The 18,453-nt window shown below is 34.6% G+C and overlaps 1 protein-coding gene across 3 annotated transcripts in view; it reads right to left on the bottom strand.

The window, feature by feature from the left end:
• LOC143253057 (uncharacterized) overlaps nucleotides 1–18,453 on the bottom strand; it is a 98,309-nt gene that overhangs the window by 65,957 nt on the left and 13,899 nt on the right. For 2 of the 3 annotated variants that reach the window (XM_076506215.1, XM_076506216.1), the window contains exon 1: nucleotides 2,017–4,760. In XM_076506215.1, coding sequence (XP_076362330.1) covers nucleotides 2,017–2,973 — 957 coding nt within the window. In that variant the 5' untranslated portion in view covers nucleotides 2,974–4,760. Of the gene's footprint in view, nucleotides 1–2,016; nucleotides 4,761–11,806; nucleotides 12,658–18,453 lie in introns of those variants that run through there. The other variant, XM_076506217.1, reaches the window with a different exon arrangement.

Raw genomic sequence — 18,453 nt, 5'->3', positions numbered from 1 at the left:
CCCTCACTAGCAGAGCTCGTGTGCCCGTTGGGATGCGATAAATATATATGATCGGAATTTGTTTAAAAAAAAACAAGATTGAAATATACGCTAAGTGAATATTTGAGCCTCACTCAACGAAATCATTAAGATCCTGGGAAAAAAAAAGTTGCAGAACCAAGTCTTCAAATTTTAAACTTTCCATATAATACACATGAACTGGCAACCACAATAATATGCATGTAAATAATTATATGTTAAAAGCACGTGATGTTTGGCGCAATCAGTTAAATGCAAAAGTTATTGTCAAGAGAGTTTACTTACATTTATAAGAAAATATAAGTGAAACATGAACCTAATGCAAGAATGCATCATTATCTTAGGTAATTGACAAGGTTTTCGAGCTAATTCTTTTCTCGTTTACTTTATACATAAAATATAAGTTGTGAACAACCGGTGATTACCTAGAAAATAATTAGTACATTTATAATTAATATTGGACACGTATCTTATCTTTTGAAAATATTCATGGCATTAGAAGAAGTATATATTAACTTTTTGTATTTTATGTTAATATGCTGTAATTATTATAAAGTTAACCATTTATTTAATATATAACCATATTTTTTAAAATGTCTTTAGATTTGAAATACAGATTGGTTCTATGATACGTTATATCATAGAATAATATATTCTATGTTTTATTTTTACATCTTTTATCAATACGTATGTTATCAGTGGCGTAGGAAGCAGGGGGCTGCAACTTTTTCAACCTGTCCCAGTAAAAATGCATCAAAATTGGGAAGATTACTCTCAGGAAAAGCAGAAGAAGCTTTAACCCAGAATCCAAGGAGACCCTCTAGGGCTCTGAAGTGAGCTTTGGACCCGCACATTCCCCTCGCTTTGCTTAATAAAATAAACCTGAGCTTAAATCTCCTTGCTCACTTGTAATTTGGCTCTTACTCCTCTGCAATTTATTCGTACGTTATATCTTACATATTTTATCAGTACATTATATTCTTACGCGTATAAAGTGAATTGAGTAACGAGAGTATGACAGATATGTAAATATTTGTCATCATATAGATATGCCAAATGATAAGAATAAACATACAGAGGATACAAAGTATCAGTAACTTATGCAGTGGCTACACGAGTATCAGTAACTGTACCAATTTAAAAACACAGTTTTATAGGTTAACGTTAATAATTGCTATACAAGTTCAATAATAGGAACTAAGGATTATAAGAACAACCCAGAAGCGTCTCTAGGCGCTTAAAAGATTCGGCTTTTCAGTATGATATCGATCATGGTTTTCTATTTGATTTTTCAAGGCATCAACTGTGGATTCAGAGCACGGGCTACGTGTGTAGTATCTAACGACACCCCTGGAATTGTCAGTAACGAAAGAAATGCACAAAAAGTAAACGTATTACCTTAATAAGTAACGATTTTTAAATAAATGTGGAATTAAATATATCAACAGTTAACAGAAAATATTATATTTAATGGTACCAAGCTTAAATATTACAAAGAAGGTAAAGTAGCCACTAAAGATAATATGATAACGAAAACAAATCTTAGTGTACATCTCTAAAGGACAAACTGACAGTAACGACAAAGATATATCCTGGTCGTTCAGCATGAAAACAACAATACAAATTTACATAATGAAATAAGAAGATTTAATAACAACGAATAGTATACTGCAATAGTTAAATAAACACCAATAACGATAAAAGTATGTTGTTTATTTCTGAAGCTCAAATCTATACAATGAGCTATCAACACTAAGCACACTTTATTGACATAAAATTACATACATGAGAGTATAATCATGGCGCCTCTAGGTAGTATATGCATTAAAGGACTAGTCAGACTTTATATAAGACCAACAAGGAAACATTTTTATATAAATTGTGTTGTCCTTTTTGTGTTGTCAAATTTGGAGTAAAAACTTACAATAAAAAGATTTCCGTTAAAACAAGCATAAGTAAATTAAAGCAAATTTTAAACAAACGTTAAGAGCTATTCACCTTTTTTGGCACATGACGAAACTTTCCTTTGGGGCGAGATGACATAGCTTCATGTGATGAACCAACAACAATAGGTTTTGTACTCGTTAGGGCTGTTTCACCTCTCTTAAAACATTGTGCTACTTGTACATTCGTTCTTTGCAGGTAATAATCATCACTTTTGGCATTTCCACTTTCTTGCAGTTTACGTTCTCCTGATGTAAATGTTAAGTCTGACGTATGAACAATATCTTTAGAGTGCTTGTGTTGAATCACTTCTTTGAATTTATCTTCAAAACCTGAATTATCGTGATTCCTTGTGCTAAAAATTCGTTTTTCACCTTTTGGTTCAACAACAGTTTTCAAAACTGTATTATGATCGCAGTCATGTAATATGTTGCCTTTCTCAACGTTAATAAATTCACTTTGTTCTTCAGTATGTTCTTTTCTGGCAATGAAACTGCTAGCTCTCGAAACTAAAGTGCCTGAACTAGATTTAGACTCAACTACTTCATGTGATACAGTATAACGACCATTACTTGTGCATATAACACAGTTTTGGTCTTTGGAGTCAGCATTTACTAGGAGGCCTACGAAAGGAGCGAAATAAGTTTCTTTTGACTGAGCGGAAAGTATGTTGTGTGCATCCATTGTCACGTGACGTCGAGAAGATTCCTTGGCTAGCATTATTTCTGCTGAGCTAACATCTTGAGAGTTTTCTTTGTTAAGTTCACTAACTTCATGTACAGCCTGGACAAAAGAGTCTTTTGAATCAGTGACTTCAGAGTTAGTTTGATCTTTCGCAGTTAAGCTGATACTTTTATGATTCTCTTTCGCAATTTTATGACCTTCAAGTAACGCGTGGCAAGAAGAATACTTGGAGTGAACCGATTCTAACTTAAATTGATTTTCTTCCGCCAAGTTTTTACTATTATTTCCTTCTTTTTCAAATTCAATGACTATAGGTAAGAGTTCCATAGAATATTCCGATTCGATTGGTTTAGGCACAAATTGTTCTTTTCGTTCTCACTTTTAATTCTAATAAATCGTTGGAGCGAAAATCTCTTGAATGTAAGAAAGATACGTTTTTGACATCTTGTTTCTTTTGGATGACATTTTCCATATCTGTTTCAGACATATATTCACAGTTTCTCGTGCAATTAGTTTCTTCGAATTGATCATACATATTTACTCTTGAGATAGTCATATTGTTTTCAAATAATGAACATGATTGAGCCCCAACTACAGAACTTCTCTTATCTTTTTCTGAACACCATTCAGTTCCTCTTACTTCAAACTCATTGAAATCATTTAGTAATTTTGCTTCTGAATCATCACACAAAATCGAGTTTCCTTTACTGTGACTAGTTTCATAACCAGTAAATGAAAAAGAATCGCACATGTCATCTACTTTACTTTCTAAACCATCACATAAGTTTAAATTTCCTTTACTTTGGCTAGTTTCATAACGAGTAGAAGAAAAAGAGTCAAATGTTTTGTTACAGTCATCCGTGAGACTTTAGAGATTACGTTTTTATCTATTATATTTTGTTCTTCTTGGATAATTCTTTTTTTATTCTTGAACTCAAAAGAAGTTAATTTAATATGTTTATTTTCTTGAACATTTTCAGTTGAAAATTTATTCGTTTCTTTTGTTTGAGATTTTGCAAATAGTTCATTTTGTGACTTTTCCTTATATTTTAAATCGTCAACAGACTTCTGCCTAAAAAGTTTAATTTCGCTATTTGAATCCAACTTGTCTTTTGATTTTTCCATTTCTTGAAACTTGTCAAGTGATTGATTATCTTTAGCTTCAGTTTCAACTTCAGAAAGAGATACATTTTGTAAGTTTTCGATTCGTGTTTTCTCTGTGGTTTTACTTTCAAAACTTGGAGGCATTTCATTTTCTGTTTTTTCATTCCCTTGAAAATTATGATTCGATTTTGTACTTGTGTATTTATTTTTGAATTTTGAAATAATTACATTTTTGGGTTCTTTCTTTCTTTGTAAATTACCAACGTTTTCTATCTCAGGCTTCCAGGAGGTTTGCATAAGTCCTTCATCTTTTGTTCTCTTTAAAACATCTTTCAGTGTTTTTATTCGAGGATTTTCAGAAGAATGTAAATCTGTTATACATATACTGTCATTTTTTCTATTCAAACACAACGGTGCTGTTCTGTTTCTTTTTACTTTACCTTCCACCTTTTTTTCACATATGATTATCGTCTTTATACCTGCTGGAAATATATCGCCTTCTTTACCAGATATATACAAGTCAGTTCCATTTTTAATTTTTAGTACTTCATGAATACTGCCATTTATTATAATATGCAGTTCATCTGGAACCAACACATCTTGAATCATATCATCATCTGTAGTAACAGGAATAAGGTCCCCACGACTTATTTCCTCATGGTTCCTAGCTAACACTGGGTAAATATATTTATGACCTGCCATAGCATGATACTTTGCTGTTATTCTGCAGTGAAATTCATGCTCACTAATCATTTTGTTTTTCCAGTTTGATCAATTATAGGATATATGTACTTATAATCACCCATACCTAGACTTTTTTGGGTTATTCGACAGCCAGTAGTTTGGTCGGGTCGCAAGTATTTAAAGTAAGGAACGTATTTATATTCTTCCATGGAAACGCTTTTTTGAGTGATTCGGCAAAACGATCCTCTGCCACTAACCAATGGTATTCTGTCAGTACCGGATGACATATTGTTACCATCATATGTCACGTTTTATGCAAAATGGTTCTGAAATACAATACATACGAAAGTTTACAGATATCTTCAATTCTAACAGTTACAATAAAACCAGATCGCTTAAATTAGAAGCCATTTACCCGTTATGTAATCTTTCAACATTTCGGATGTTGTTGTTATTTTAAAAAAAAATTCTGCAATTTCATGTTAAAATCAGTTTTCGGAAATTCTTTCACACTTTTCATTATAATAAGTTGCGGATGACGCATGAGAGATTAGAAGTTTCATTTAATTTATTGTGTCTTGTCGATAAAAGTATCCATCATGCACAAATTTAAGATGTAAGATTATTTAACAGATGAAAAATACAAAAATAGACAAATTTATCTTCAGCTAGGTAATATTTTTTCGACGACAGTCAGCTTCCTTAGTGAGTGATAGTCGAAAATTACATGACCAATATTTTGTCGACTGCTTCCAATAAACAGATAAGGAATTTCAATAAATTTTGATTCAAGCATAGAGGGCACACAAAACTACTCCAGGTGTAACTCATAGTTCTTACCAGGTATTTAAGAAACCTGCTGGAATTCTTGTTCTTATGATGCTTAATGTTATAAATTGTAATAGAACAAGGCTTAGCTGCCAAGTTTGAACAACTACAGGCCCCGTGGGAAGATTTTATTAATGATGGTCCTTAAGGAAAAGTTACAAAAATATAATATATAACAGTATAAACGATCTTACCAGAATAACACATTTTTCCGCCTTCACAAACCATTAAGTACCTCGTGCGCAGGTGTTTCCCAGCGGGAAGCTACATACTGTGTGTTATATTTTCTTTGGGAGATGCGCAGAACTTTAAATTGTTAGGTGCTAGTCACACTCTAAACATAGAAACTAAAAAGGCCATGATGTTTTTGAGCTAAACAGAGCCTTATGAGACGATCATCTTCTGTTTCATTTTTTTATGAATGGGTTAATAAATACATCTCCAACGTTAAATGTCTGAAAACATATACAAATTAAGGACACGTAGAAGTCCATGACAGTTGTTTATGAGAAAACGTACTTAGGAAGAACATGAGTCTCAGTGTAGTTTTATTCTTCTATTTACGTGGTCGTATATTTGGTGTTCGTAATGCCAAGGGTCACAGGTAATGGGGTCACAGGTTCGAATCCCCATCACATCAAACATGCTCGCCCTTTTAGCCGTGTGGGCGTTATAATGTGACGGTCAATCCCACTATTCGTTGGTAAAAGAGTAGCGCAAGAGTTACTGATGGGGGTGATGACTAGCTGCCTTCCCTCTAGTCTTACACTGGGAAAATTTAGGGACAGCTAGCGCGAAATTAAAAAAAAAAGAAGAAAAATATTGCTATACAATAATGTACTTTAGCAGCATTGTAAATACATGCAGGAAGAAATTCAGGCAAATTCAAACTTATTCAAAGAGATACAAATGTTTAATTTAGCCTCCATTTTGACTTTGCCTAATCCAGTTTAGTAGTTAGGGTACTTGACTCGTAAGCTACAGTTCGTGTAATTGCAACACTTTGCCGATCATGCTCATTATTTCCGCCGTGGAAGTGTTATAAAGAGACAGTTAATCCCACTTTTCGTTGATAAAGAGCAGCTCAAGAGTTTGAAGTAGATGGTGTGAACTAGCTACTTTCTGTGTAATGTTTCACTTCTTGTGAAAATACAATAATTAAATTTGCCACTTTGACCCTCACTCCTCGTGGTTCAGCGATAAATATGATGACTTATTACGTGAAAATTCTGGTTTCGATTCCTATGGTAAGCACAAAGTGTAACACAAAACATAGCAACATGTCTTTCAACTTTAGATCAAATAAACTGCGTAGCTTTATTTACATGGTCCTTATAAAAAGCAACTTTATATTTTAATATTTTTTCTAGGAATATTAAATTTCGTCAGAGACACATTTAAAATTGTAACTTTTATGCCGGAAAGTTTAAATGCGGTATAATTCTCTGTATAATTATCACAGAAGGTATTCAGTGTGTCTGCTATTATTCTCAATCAGCATATCAAGCTTACCCATCAACGAATTTCTTACAAGAATCACCTGTTCTGGATAGTGTTCATTTACTCCTGCAATCTAGTATTGTTAAACGAGAGGTTAATAAGAACTAATTAGTGAAAAAAAGAGATTTAAGTTGCTAGGTTAGTTTTTGGTAGAGGGAACAAGTAGTGATGGTACAACCCATGGAAACACGGATGGCTATAGCTTCCAAGGGTGTATTGAGTTACACAGACAAGGTTAGCAGACGCTGGTAAACCAGCAGCACTACTCCTTTATGCACTCGCCCATCAAACAACCTGTCATTCTGATATAAACTACCAAAAGGTAATTATACTGGCAGGTTTCCGATATGTTTTTTGTAAGAAAAGAAAAATGGGTTGATAGGAATCAATCAAGGCCTTAATACCATCCAGATAAGAACAGGAACCTCGACGGTTCAAGTGTATCAAAGTAGAAATCTTCACCTAGGTGGAAGGTAACTGAATGAAGAATTCTTCTGTTTATGATCACGCCATTTTTCTTTATTAAAAAGGGGTCTGTCATTCTCTAGAGATAATGCCCTAGATTGAGTAGGCAGGTCTGTCAGGAAACATAGGTTCCAGTTACTGAGGGTGCAAACGAATAATTATTTTGCATCTCGGGACTAAAGAAGATGGAACATAACAGCCACCAGAAGCTAGGGCTGAAGGAAGTGAACCCAGCCAGTCAATGAAAAGAATGGTCGGAACAGAGATAGGAGTAGGCATGGACTTGTTAACTCGATTATCCATTGAAGTCAAAAGGAGTCTCCACATCATAATAAAAAGACTCTGACAGAAGTACAGGAAGCACTGTCTGTACAGTCACTGTAGTAATGGAACGTAGTGCAGCTGCATACATTGTGACAAACTTGGAGACAATAACTTTCGAGCCTCCAGAAAACAAATGTTAAATATTTTTATCAATGTACCTCTTTCTCCTCCACTAACTTAGGGCAAGAGTGATAGTAAGAGGGATAGGAACCATTACAATTAACACAGTAAGGATCCAATTCGCACTCGTAGGATTATGATCTTTGATTTGCCACCACAACGAGCACACGTCATAGAACCACGACAAGACGTCTTTGAATGACCGAACTGCTGACACTGGAAAAAGTTGGAAGAATATGGTCTTACCTTAAAGTTTATATGACCTGCTTTGACAGCAGCAGGTGGACGTAGCGATGTAAACATTAAAATAAGAAAATTGCTAGGTAGCATAATTCCTTCTTTATGAGTATAGATACGTTGTATCATGAAAACTCCTTATTTGGAAACACCAGTGAGAATTTCCGTTTCGTGGGTGTTCTTCAAATCTGTTTCAAAAATAATTACTCATAAGGAACAGTTTGGAGAGTAGCCTAAATGTGTATATCTGAAAAGGTTTTCAATTTCAAGAGAAGTTCACTATATTTTCGGGTAGATGTTTCGAACAAGATGTCTCCAGAATCTAGCTTCTTGACTGACTCTGGAGAACCAGCAAACCCCTCTAATTCCTTCTGGACAAAAAAAGGAGACATTTACCCTAAGAGTTTGTCTGACATAGAATGCAGGATAAGAAAATGAAGAAGAGGGGCAGTATGGGGGTGGAGATTACTGTTCAGTCTTAAAGATATGACCATTTACCAGTTAGCTGGTTTTTTTACGATTTTAGATTTTGAAGGATTTGGGGGATCCATAATGAAAGGAGAAATGGAATCCTATGAGAGAACGCACCTCAATGCCAAACAAAGACATTGCAACAATCCCAGGGTTTCGTAAGCAATATACCCAAATACCACCATCAAACACAATATCCACAACACCCGTTATGAAAGCCCATACAGGACCAGCAGATTAACTGTAGGGGGGCACTCGTCTATAGGAATTAAAGGCTAAAATGGTATACTGACTTTGGATCCCCCACTCATCAGGATCCATTCCTCTCCTTCAGAGGTCGCTACGCACGGCAAACACGTGAGTGGACGTACATATCCTGGAGAGGATAAACTAGCACCCACACCAAGGGAAAAGATTTAAGTAGGAAGTACAGTAGGAGTTTGAAACACCTTTTACCATGTAACTTTTACTGAATTAAATTTACTATTCCGAATGTGTTTGAAATTAATCATTTTAAATGTGAGGTTTTCTTTGTAATCATCATGTATAAAACAGAGGAGAGAAAAGAATATTTGTCAGGGAAACTATAATAGTTACTCGGGCTGGAAAAAGTTTATAAATATATAAAACTACTTCTGTATGAAAAGATAAAATTCCGTAATCCCACATAAGATGAAGACTGGAGATAAATAAATGCTTTTACGTTTTTGTTTTCTTATCGATTTTTACAACAGCTAATTAAATTATGGTTTCCAAGCTTGGAAACGAATAAAACAACAGTTTGATCTAATAATGAAATTTTATGAAGTTATTCAGGGAAAATGTGCAAAGAAAAAGCATTTTAAAAGTGTGCATTACATAAGAATGGCTTCAACGATTACTTGAGACAAAATAATTTAAAACATAAAATTCGCTCAATAAATGAATTTCACAAGTTTTTCATTGTTATTTTAATCCATTAAAAATTAACTTGATGAACTACAGTTTGGAAATTAAAGCAAAACATAAAGAAAAACACAAATACCATACAAATACGAAAACAAAACAAAACAATGGATGTTCTCATATTCTTCAGTAATCTGTTGAAAAGATTTATAATTTATACAAAAAAAATGAACAAGAGTGACAAGTTTTAGATTTTCATTTATACCGTGCTCAAATTCAAGACAGATTATTTTACATCAAACAGAATATTAGTTATAACTACATCTTATTCAGTTGCATCCCACATAAACATTGAACGGAATTACAGTTACATCTTACTGAAAAAAACCCAACAAAAAACATTCGCTATCAATAAAGTATCAAACTCATGTACCTATGGCCTACATTTAGGCGGCACTGTAACGCAAACTTGATGCTTCAACTACTATTTTACATTTTTTTCACTTTAATGGCCATTGCCACTATAATTCAAAGTTAATGTCTTTAACCAAGTTATGAAGGGTAAGTGCTCTAATGTAAATGAATATCGAATTTGGAGTCCGTTTTCGGAGAATCCCTGTAAAAGTGTTTTCGGCTGATGATGCGTTTGTTACCATTTAAAAGTAGACATTGAATATTGTTATATAAATATCAACGTTATATGAATAAAATGGAAATTATTAAATATTTAGATTATTTAAATAATACACAAGTGCTGAAACTTTGTAGAATGGACGGTAACCGTCTGTTGTATAGACACAAGTGTAGAGTACGACGTTTCGAAAGTCTTTCGCCTTTCGTCTTTCAAATAATATACATAGGTTATTATTCCCGCTAATATAGCTATCAAGTATTTCATTTTCATTTGGCATTATTACATATATATTATACATACTACAACTTCATATAAAGTGTAACACTAAAGCCTTCAGGTAATGAGGTATAAATCACATTAAAATCAGCTAAAGTGAGTATTACACTTTTTATCAGATACTGATGTCCATTATGAAAATCTTCATTGGATTAGAGGAAGGTCTAAGAACTAATAACGTTAAAGTCTGGGTTTCGATCCCAGTCGTATACAGATTGCACATTGCATATTTTGTAGCTTTGCATTAATACAGAAGCAAACAATCCAAAAATCTTATAAAATAATAATTGTTTTGGATTTCGAACTACATAAATCATCGTAACAATTTAGATTTATTTACTGTATTAAAATGACTGTTACTGTGGATTTTTGTATTCTAGTCGATAAACAGCAAAATAATTTAGTATTGTGAAAGACAGAGCTTGTTTGAATACGTGTATTATCACAGTAACGTCATTAAATGCACAGAGAAAATGTAATACTTGGAGGCAAAAGTAATACAGAAACTTGTTTTAGTAATATTAACACTAGTTTTTTTTTTTGTATTGATAAAATAAAAGTATTTTACTGTGAATTTTAAGATCAAGGCTTGTACAGTCTTTATATTTTCATTGACAACGGACGTTTGCGGTTTCGGCAACGTCTTTCAACAAATATAGGAAGTACCTAGGCTATAAGTTGTATATTTATATTTACTCAAACTTCAGTTTTCTTTAATAAAAAGATTTTCAAAGAAATAATATTACAAAGATCTGTACTTTACTAGCGCTTGTAAAAATGCTAGTGATATTCTTTACCTAATTAGCACAATTCACTTTGGTAAAGAGAAACAACAAATACTTCTTCACTACAAAACATTGTTATCAACAGAATGCTCAAGTTTAAAATTGTCAATAAATCTTAAATTTTAATTTACAAATTTCATTTCCCAATATTAATATTTTAAATATATATAAAATATGCTCCAGTTTTTACTATTACAGTTTAATAACTACAATTAAATTTGTTTATCTTTATATAAACTTATTCTGAATTTTTAAAGCTACATTGGTAGCTATGTGGTTACCTATAATGCTTTGGTTGGCTTTAACATATAAGTTTTTACGCTTTCTACGTTATTTGGATTAATTTATTAAAGTTTTAAGAAGTTCTCATATTTAGTTTAATTAACATGTGAAACTTTTTAAAAATCTCTACATGTAATCTAATGAACCTTTTACCATTTCTAAATGCTTTGGTCTAATCTAATGCCGCCTTTCCCCCAGTGGCACAGCGATATGTCTGCGGACTCGCACCGCTAGAAACCGGGTTTCAATACCCGTGGTGAGCAGAACACAGATAGCCTATTGTGTAGCTTTATGCTTAATCCTAAACAAACAAACAATTAATTTAATGAAATGTTTGCAATTTCTGCATGTTTTAATTTGACATAAAATATTTTCATTTGTACTTTTGCCTACTTTTAGAGGCGCTTTAATTCACTAAAATATATTAAGAATACAACCTTGTGAAAAATAGAGGTTTAAGTGATGTATTTCAATATGCGCACCCGCGTACATGTATACACTGTAGCTCGACTTGGAGAAAACAAACCCATATAAGAATTGAAATTAAAGGCCATATCTTCCTTACCTGTGTTTCGGTCGGGTATGATTCACTATAAGAAAACGAGGTTTTTGAAGTTTTCAGGAAGGTTTCACTATCGATTTCTCCAATATCATATGAAATGGTTGTTTGCGAATTTTTCTTGACTATCAGTCTGCTTGTGTCATCTACATCATATGAGGACAGAATGCTTTTTTTTTTATATAACAAGCTTTCGTCTTCATTGTCTTTGTTCAAGGCTGCTGATTTAGAAGAACGGCGAAGAGAAGAAGGCAAAATATCGTTATCATCTTTTAGGGTACTGGATCGATCAGAGCGGATCCGTGAAGAAGTAATGGTGTCACTTTCATCATCACGTAAATCAGAAATACGGGAGGATCGCCGGCGTGAAGAAGAGTGAATGTTATCATAATCTTTACTGGTAGAAAAACCTGGGGAGCGACGTAAAGATCCAGAAACTTCGTCATCCTCGTATCGAGAGCAGATGGTTCGACTGAAGGACAAGGAGTCATCCTTATCATCACGAGAGGTAAGTCGAGAAGAATGACGGATGTGTGACAAAACATCGTCTTCATCACGTGTGCGAGAAGTGCGCGGATAAGTATACAGACCGTTGTCATCATCATTATCTAGTAGTGATGACCGGTAAGAGCGACGAACATTGGTTGTTATATCAGCATCTGCAAGGGTCGCAGGTGTTCGGGAAGGTCTCCGAAACCCAGAAGGTTCTCTTTCATAGTCACCCTCCACGCTGGTACGGCTTGACCGTCTAATTGGGGAACGGGTTTTCTCACTGTCCTGAAAGGATGACGATGTGAAAGGAGACGTGCCCTTTAACGAAGACAGTGAAGAACGACCAGCAGGTTCGTCTGACAAGCCTAAAGATTGTGTAAAAAAAAATCCTCTTAGTGTATGAAAAAGCTGATAAATGATTTTATATACATTACTTGTAAATGTGGTTTATTTTAGATTTTACAACGAAAGGAAATTTGGTGGTTTGAGGAAATTTCCAAAGAAATCTCGATTACTAATTTTAATTGCGTTGAATATTTATTCACTTATTGATTACAAAAGTATTTTTAGTGTAATGAAAATAATAAAAACTTAATACTGACTGTAAAGATAGAACAAAGGAAAAATATATATTATTTAAACCAGATGGTTTGTCGTTCTATTCTGCTAGTAGGAGAACATTGTTTGTTTTTGAATTTCGCACAAAGCTACTCGAGGGCTATCTACGTTAGCTGTCCCTAATTTAGCAGTGGACTAGAGGGAAGGCCATCACCACCCACCGCCAACTCTTAAGCTACTCTCTTACCAACGAATAGTGGGATTGACCGTAACATTATAACGCCCCCACGGCTGAAAAGGCGAGCATGTTTGGGGCGACGGGGATGCGAACCTGCGACCCTCAGATTACGAGTCGCACGCCTTAACCCACCTGACCATGCCGGGCCTAAAAGAATATTAACTAAGATATTACGAATGATATCAAATATTTTACCAAGCTTATCAATCTTCTACTTTTGCCTTCGATATGAGCGGTGAACAGAGCACAGATAGCTCACCGTGTAGGTTTGTTTTTAACAACAACCAACCAATAAAGAAGAAAAAAAAACAGAAAATCGTCAAAAGATTTTTTGGATGGCGTAATTCAATTTAACGTAACCGAATCAATAAAAATTGGCTATACAAAAACGTTATAAAATTAGATACTATTGAGAGTCAAATATGCTGATTTTATAAACATTTACAAAGACGAAATAAACCTTCAAAATGATCTTATTCAGTATTATGAAGACACGTTTATTGAAATTCTGATATCACTAGTTATATCGGAGTGTGTTGCCACTCTTTTCATGGATAGTTATTATTAAAAAAACAAAGAAACTGGAAGACTGCTAAGACCCAAAAAACAACAACATTGGGACATATCAAAGGAATTGTCCAACACTAGCAACGAAAAAATATAGAAACTTCAACGGAGGATGCATGGTGGCACAAAAGTAAAACCATCTAATAATAAGGATGATATCTAGATACCATAAATAAACGCATGCACTAGCACGTTTAAGTGCAAAGCATTTTTTCTTGGCGATTATGTAAATATTAACCTTTTAAAGGTGAAAGGCAATGATATATCCGGTATTTTTCATATACCATATACATCTTTTCTTTTACTTTATAGCGTCTATAATTTTAATTTCAATGAAACGTTAACAACAAAACTATAAATCTCAAACCAGTTGTACATCTGCAGTAGAATAAATAAATATATGGTTACGTTTACACTTTAATGAGAGTATCTTTTACAGAGTAAGTAAACTGATAGTACTAATATTCTACCTCTCATGCTTATTCATATAGAAAAGAAGGACCTCAGAACTACTTTCCTATTCTATGTCCAGCAACAAGCTTTTCAAATAGCTGTGGACTTCTTATTAATATATGTAGTCCTTTCTAGGAGCTGCTAGTACAGCTTGGTCCTGGCTGTGTCTGCACGGACAAGAGAAAGCTTCCAGGCTATCTTTGTTCCAATTCCCTCTATTTATCCCCATTAATCTTGTAAACGTCTAAGGTCTGGTTCACTTAACAGCCAAAGCTTGGTAACAGTTTTCTTAATCACATTGATCTATTGAAGTGTGTGAGTTAGGATCGAAGTGTAGAAACTCTCATAAGCTCTAGATGATGACAAGATCTTAATAGGACTGATGACTAAGCCTGAAACTTTGCTAAAGTTGATGTAGATGCTTTAGCATCATCTTCTTTGATGTTAGATATCCAATGTTCTTAGAGCTTCTTTCGTGTATTGTTGTATTTTAGTTAGAGCAGTGGTTCCCAACCAGGGGTGCTCGCACCCCTTGGGGATGAGAGATAGCGTTCCAGGGGGTGTGAAATAACATTTGTTTTGGCCACCTTCACCTTCATCCTTAAATAAATAATTACTGTGAGGGGTGCGAGAACATATTAATTTTTTTTAGGTGTGCGGGGCATAAAAATAGTTGGGAACCACTGAGTTAGAGGAACACTTTACTTTTTTTTCAAATTTAGTATACTGTGGTTCTGATAGATGTTATGGTTCCTCCTTCACTTAAAGTATCTTCCCGTGGAATTTCTAAGAGAGTGGTACGTCTTTTGTTACTCTGATGTGGCAAGAAGTATGTTTATTAATCTGGGAGGTGCTACACGACGTTAGGACTGTTTTCTAAGCTAGTTCCTTCCGTCATATCTTGTAATTAACTTAATGAAAAGTGAGGTATTTAAAGAAAAATTGGAAACCAAAATAACTGAGAATTTGGCCTAATATAAAAAAGTACATATTGAAAATTTCTGTCAAATTGTTCTTAGATAGTCTGGAAGTTTAAGCAGGGAAAAAGAGCTGAAAGTGGTAATCTAGACATATACAATAAAATCTTCTCTTAGATGTTACAATAATAACAGCATGTAAATGTAATTTATATAGACATATTGTGTGTGTGTGTGTGTGTGTGTGTGTACACTGCTGGCCAAAATCTTAAGGCCAATGAGCATAAAGAAAAAAATATGCATTTTGCGTTGTTAGAAATAACCACTTATTTGAGTAGAGTTTCGAAAGATGAAAATAAGGAAAGGGAAAATAAAAATAAAAAACTTTTTAGCATTTAATAGGGAAAATGTGAACACTATGAAATTAGCCTAAATATTAGCTGGTCAAAACTTTAAGACCATACTGAAACGAAGCGTTAATCGGTAAACACAAATGACTGAATTTCGTTATGTGTTTACCGATTAACGCTTCGTTTCAGTATGGTCTTAAAGTTTTGACCAGCTAATATTTAGGTTAATTTCAGAGTGTTCACACTCTATCAACTTTTTTCAGAGTTTGAACGTGGCAGAATTGTCGAGCTGAAAAGAAGCAAGGTCTCTCTCAACGTGCCATCTCTGGTGAGATTGGGCGTAGTAAAACTGCTGTTGAAAATTTCTTAAAGGACCCTGAGGAATACGGAACGAGAATTTCAAGTGGTCAGCCCACGACAATTTCACCGGCGTTGAGCAGGAGGATTCGATGGATTGTCCGGCAAGATACCAGCCGATCGTCGAACCAGATAAAGGCCCTTAATGACGCAGAATGCAACTCAAGAACAATAAGACGGAATCTACGAGAGAAAGGCTTTAAAAACCGTAAACGTCTTCAAAGGCCACACCACAAAGCAGCTCGGTTAAACTTTGCTGAGAAGCACCAAACATGGGACATAGAAAAGTGAACGAAGGTTTTGTTCTCTGATGAGAAAAAATTAACCTGGATGGTCCAGATGGTTTCCAACGTTACTGGCACGATAAGGATATCCCCAGGAGACATTTTCTACACAACACAGTGGAGGAGGTTCCATCATGATCTGGGGTGCTTTCTCCTTCCATAGAACAATGGAGCTTCAAGTTATACAGGGGCGTCAAACAGCAGCTGGCTGCATTGGCGTGTTGGAGAGAGTACTTTTATTGACTGAAGGCCCTCACTTGTGTGGAAATGACTGGATCTTTCAGCTGGACAACGCTGCAATCCACAATGCCCTCAGGTTAAAGGGCTTTTTAAAGGTACGTGATTCTTTTGTACCATCCAGCGTGTTTATCCAAACTGAATCCCATTGAAAATGTTTGGGGGTGGATGGCAAGGGAAGTCTATAGAAATGGACGTCAATTACAAACAGTGCGTGATCTTCGTGAAGCCATCTCCACCACGTGGAATAACATTCCAGCCAGCCTTCTGCAAACACTTATATCGACCATGTCAAAGCGAATGTTTGAAGTTATTCGCAATGACGGCCTTGCAACTCACTACTGAGACCTCTTATTGGGCATTTCCTACTCTGTTTCGGACTTCTTTTTTGGTATAATCTTAAACCTTTGACCAGCTAATATTTAGGCTAATTTAATAGTGTTCACATTTTTTCTACTAAATGATAAAAAAGTGTTTTATTTTTATTTTCCCTTTTCTAATTTTCATCTTTAGAAGCTCAACTCAAATAAGTGGTTGAGTCTAACAACGCAAAATGCATATTTTTTCTTATTGTTCATTGGCCTTAAGATTTTGACCAGCAGTGTGTGTGTGTGCGTGTGTGCGTGCGTGCGTGTGTGTGTGTGTATACACTATTTGTAAAAAACTTTTTGCATATGTGCATAAGTTATGGTTGGAAAAGTGTTTCACAAGTTCTTTTAAAAATCGTGGTAAAAAGGATTCACTTTCAAGTTCCACACTGTAAGTACTTTATTTCAAGAGTAAGTAAAACCAAAATTAAGAGTGCCAGATTTTTTGTTGTTGTTGTTGTTGTTGAAGTTATGTCATGCTGTGTTATAGCCTATAAAGTACGTAATTCTTTTCGTGATTCATTATGTTACGATACTACAAATTACAACGCTAAACGTTATTTATGTGACGTCATTTTAAAGTGTACTAACTGACTGACAGATGTTAAGTATTATGACTTCAAATAACTGGAAAATTTAATTTGAATTTAGAAGTTAATTAAATGTTGATATGTATTAAATTTAAAATTATTGCCAAGAAGAGTGATACACACAAATATATAAGTAAAAATGGCTGGTTTGGGTTGAGAACTTTCTCAACCCAAACCAGCCATTTTTACTTATATATTTTTCTCTGCAAGTGGGTTTTCTCGTCATCACTAATGCACACAACTTTATTTCTTAACATAAATATATTTTAACATAAAAAACAACAAAAACAAACACAACACAATTAATAATAACGGTTATTAGAAATAATTAGTATACAAATTCACAAGTAATATTCAGTCTTCTATCTGGTGTAGAACTGACTATTTTATCAACGATTCAAGCAAATTACTCCAATGTTGATTTGTTTGTTTGTTTGTTTTGAAGTTCGCATAAAGCTACACGAAGGCTATCTGTGCTAGCCGTCCCTAATTTAGCACTGTAAGACTTGAGGGAAGGCAGCTAGTTATTACTACCCACCGCCAACTCTTGGGCTATTCTTTTACCAACGAATAGTAGGATTGACCATCACTTATAACGCCCCCACGGCTGAAAGGGCGAGCATGTTTGGTGCGACGGGGAGTCGAACCCGCGACACTCAGATTACGAATCGGACGCCTTACTTCCCCTGACCATGCTGGGCCATTCATGTTGATACACAGATATACTTGACGGGAATGCTAGATAGTTCTATTCTTGTTTGCTCTAACGCGGAATCTCTCTGGTTATACAGTTAGTAATATTCGACATCTATAAACATTCCTGGTCACTGTGGTTTTACAATTAATAAGCGTTACTCACAATAATAGCTTCCGAGGCATTGCAGTACACTGACTCTAGCGCACCAACAATATATTCCATTACTGTCTTGCGGCTACCTTTTGTATCAAGAGTCTTGAACGTTCAACGTTATTCAACGATACGCTAGTGTTTTCGTGTAACACACACACGCACGCACACACATATATATTGTTGGTTCTTACTCTAGAGGACGTTTTACAAATTTTGATAACAGGCATGACTTGCGCAATACACATCCAACAATATAAGTCACATGTATCAAACTGAAACAAACGTAGGTGTTACAATAATTGTACAAAGGTCAATTACATCTCTCTCTTTAGAGAAATAAAAATTGGCGTCAGACAATTTCTAACTAAGATGTTCCACATACATATACACAT

The sequence above is a fragment of the Tachypleus tridentatus genome, chromosome 6 (assembly GCF_004210375.1).
Source record: "Tachypleus tridentatus isolate NWPU-2018 chromosome 6, ASM421037v1, whole genome shotgun sequence".
Taxonomy (NCBI): Eukaryota; Metazoa; Arthropoda; class Merostomata; order Xiphosura; family Limulidae; genus Tachypleus; species Tachypleus tridentatus.
Note: the sequence above shows the minus strand (reverse complement) of the source record. Positions and strands in the feature narration are given on the sequence as shown.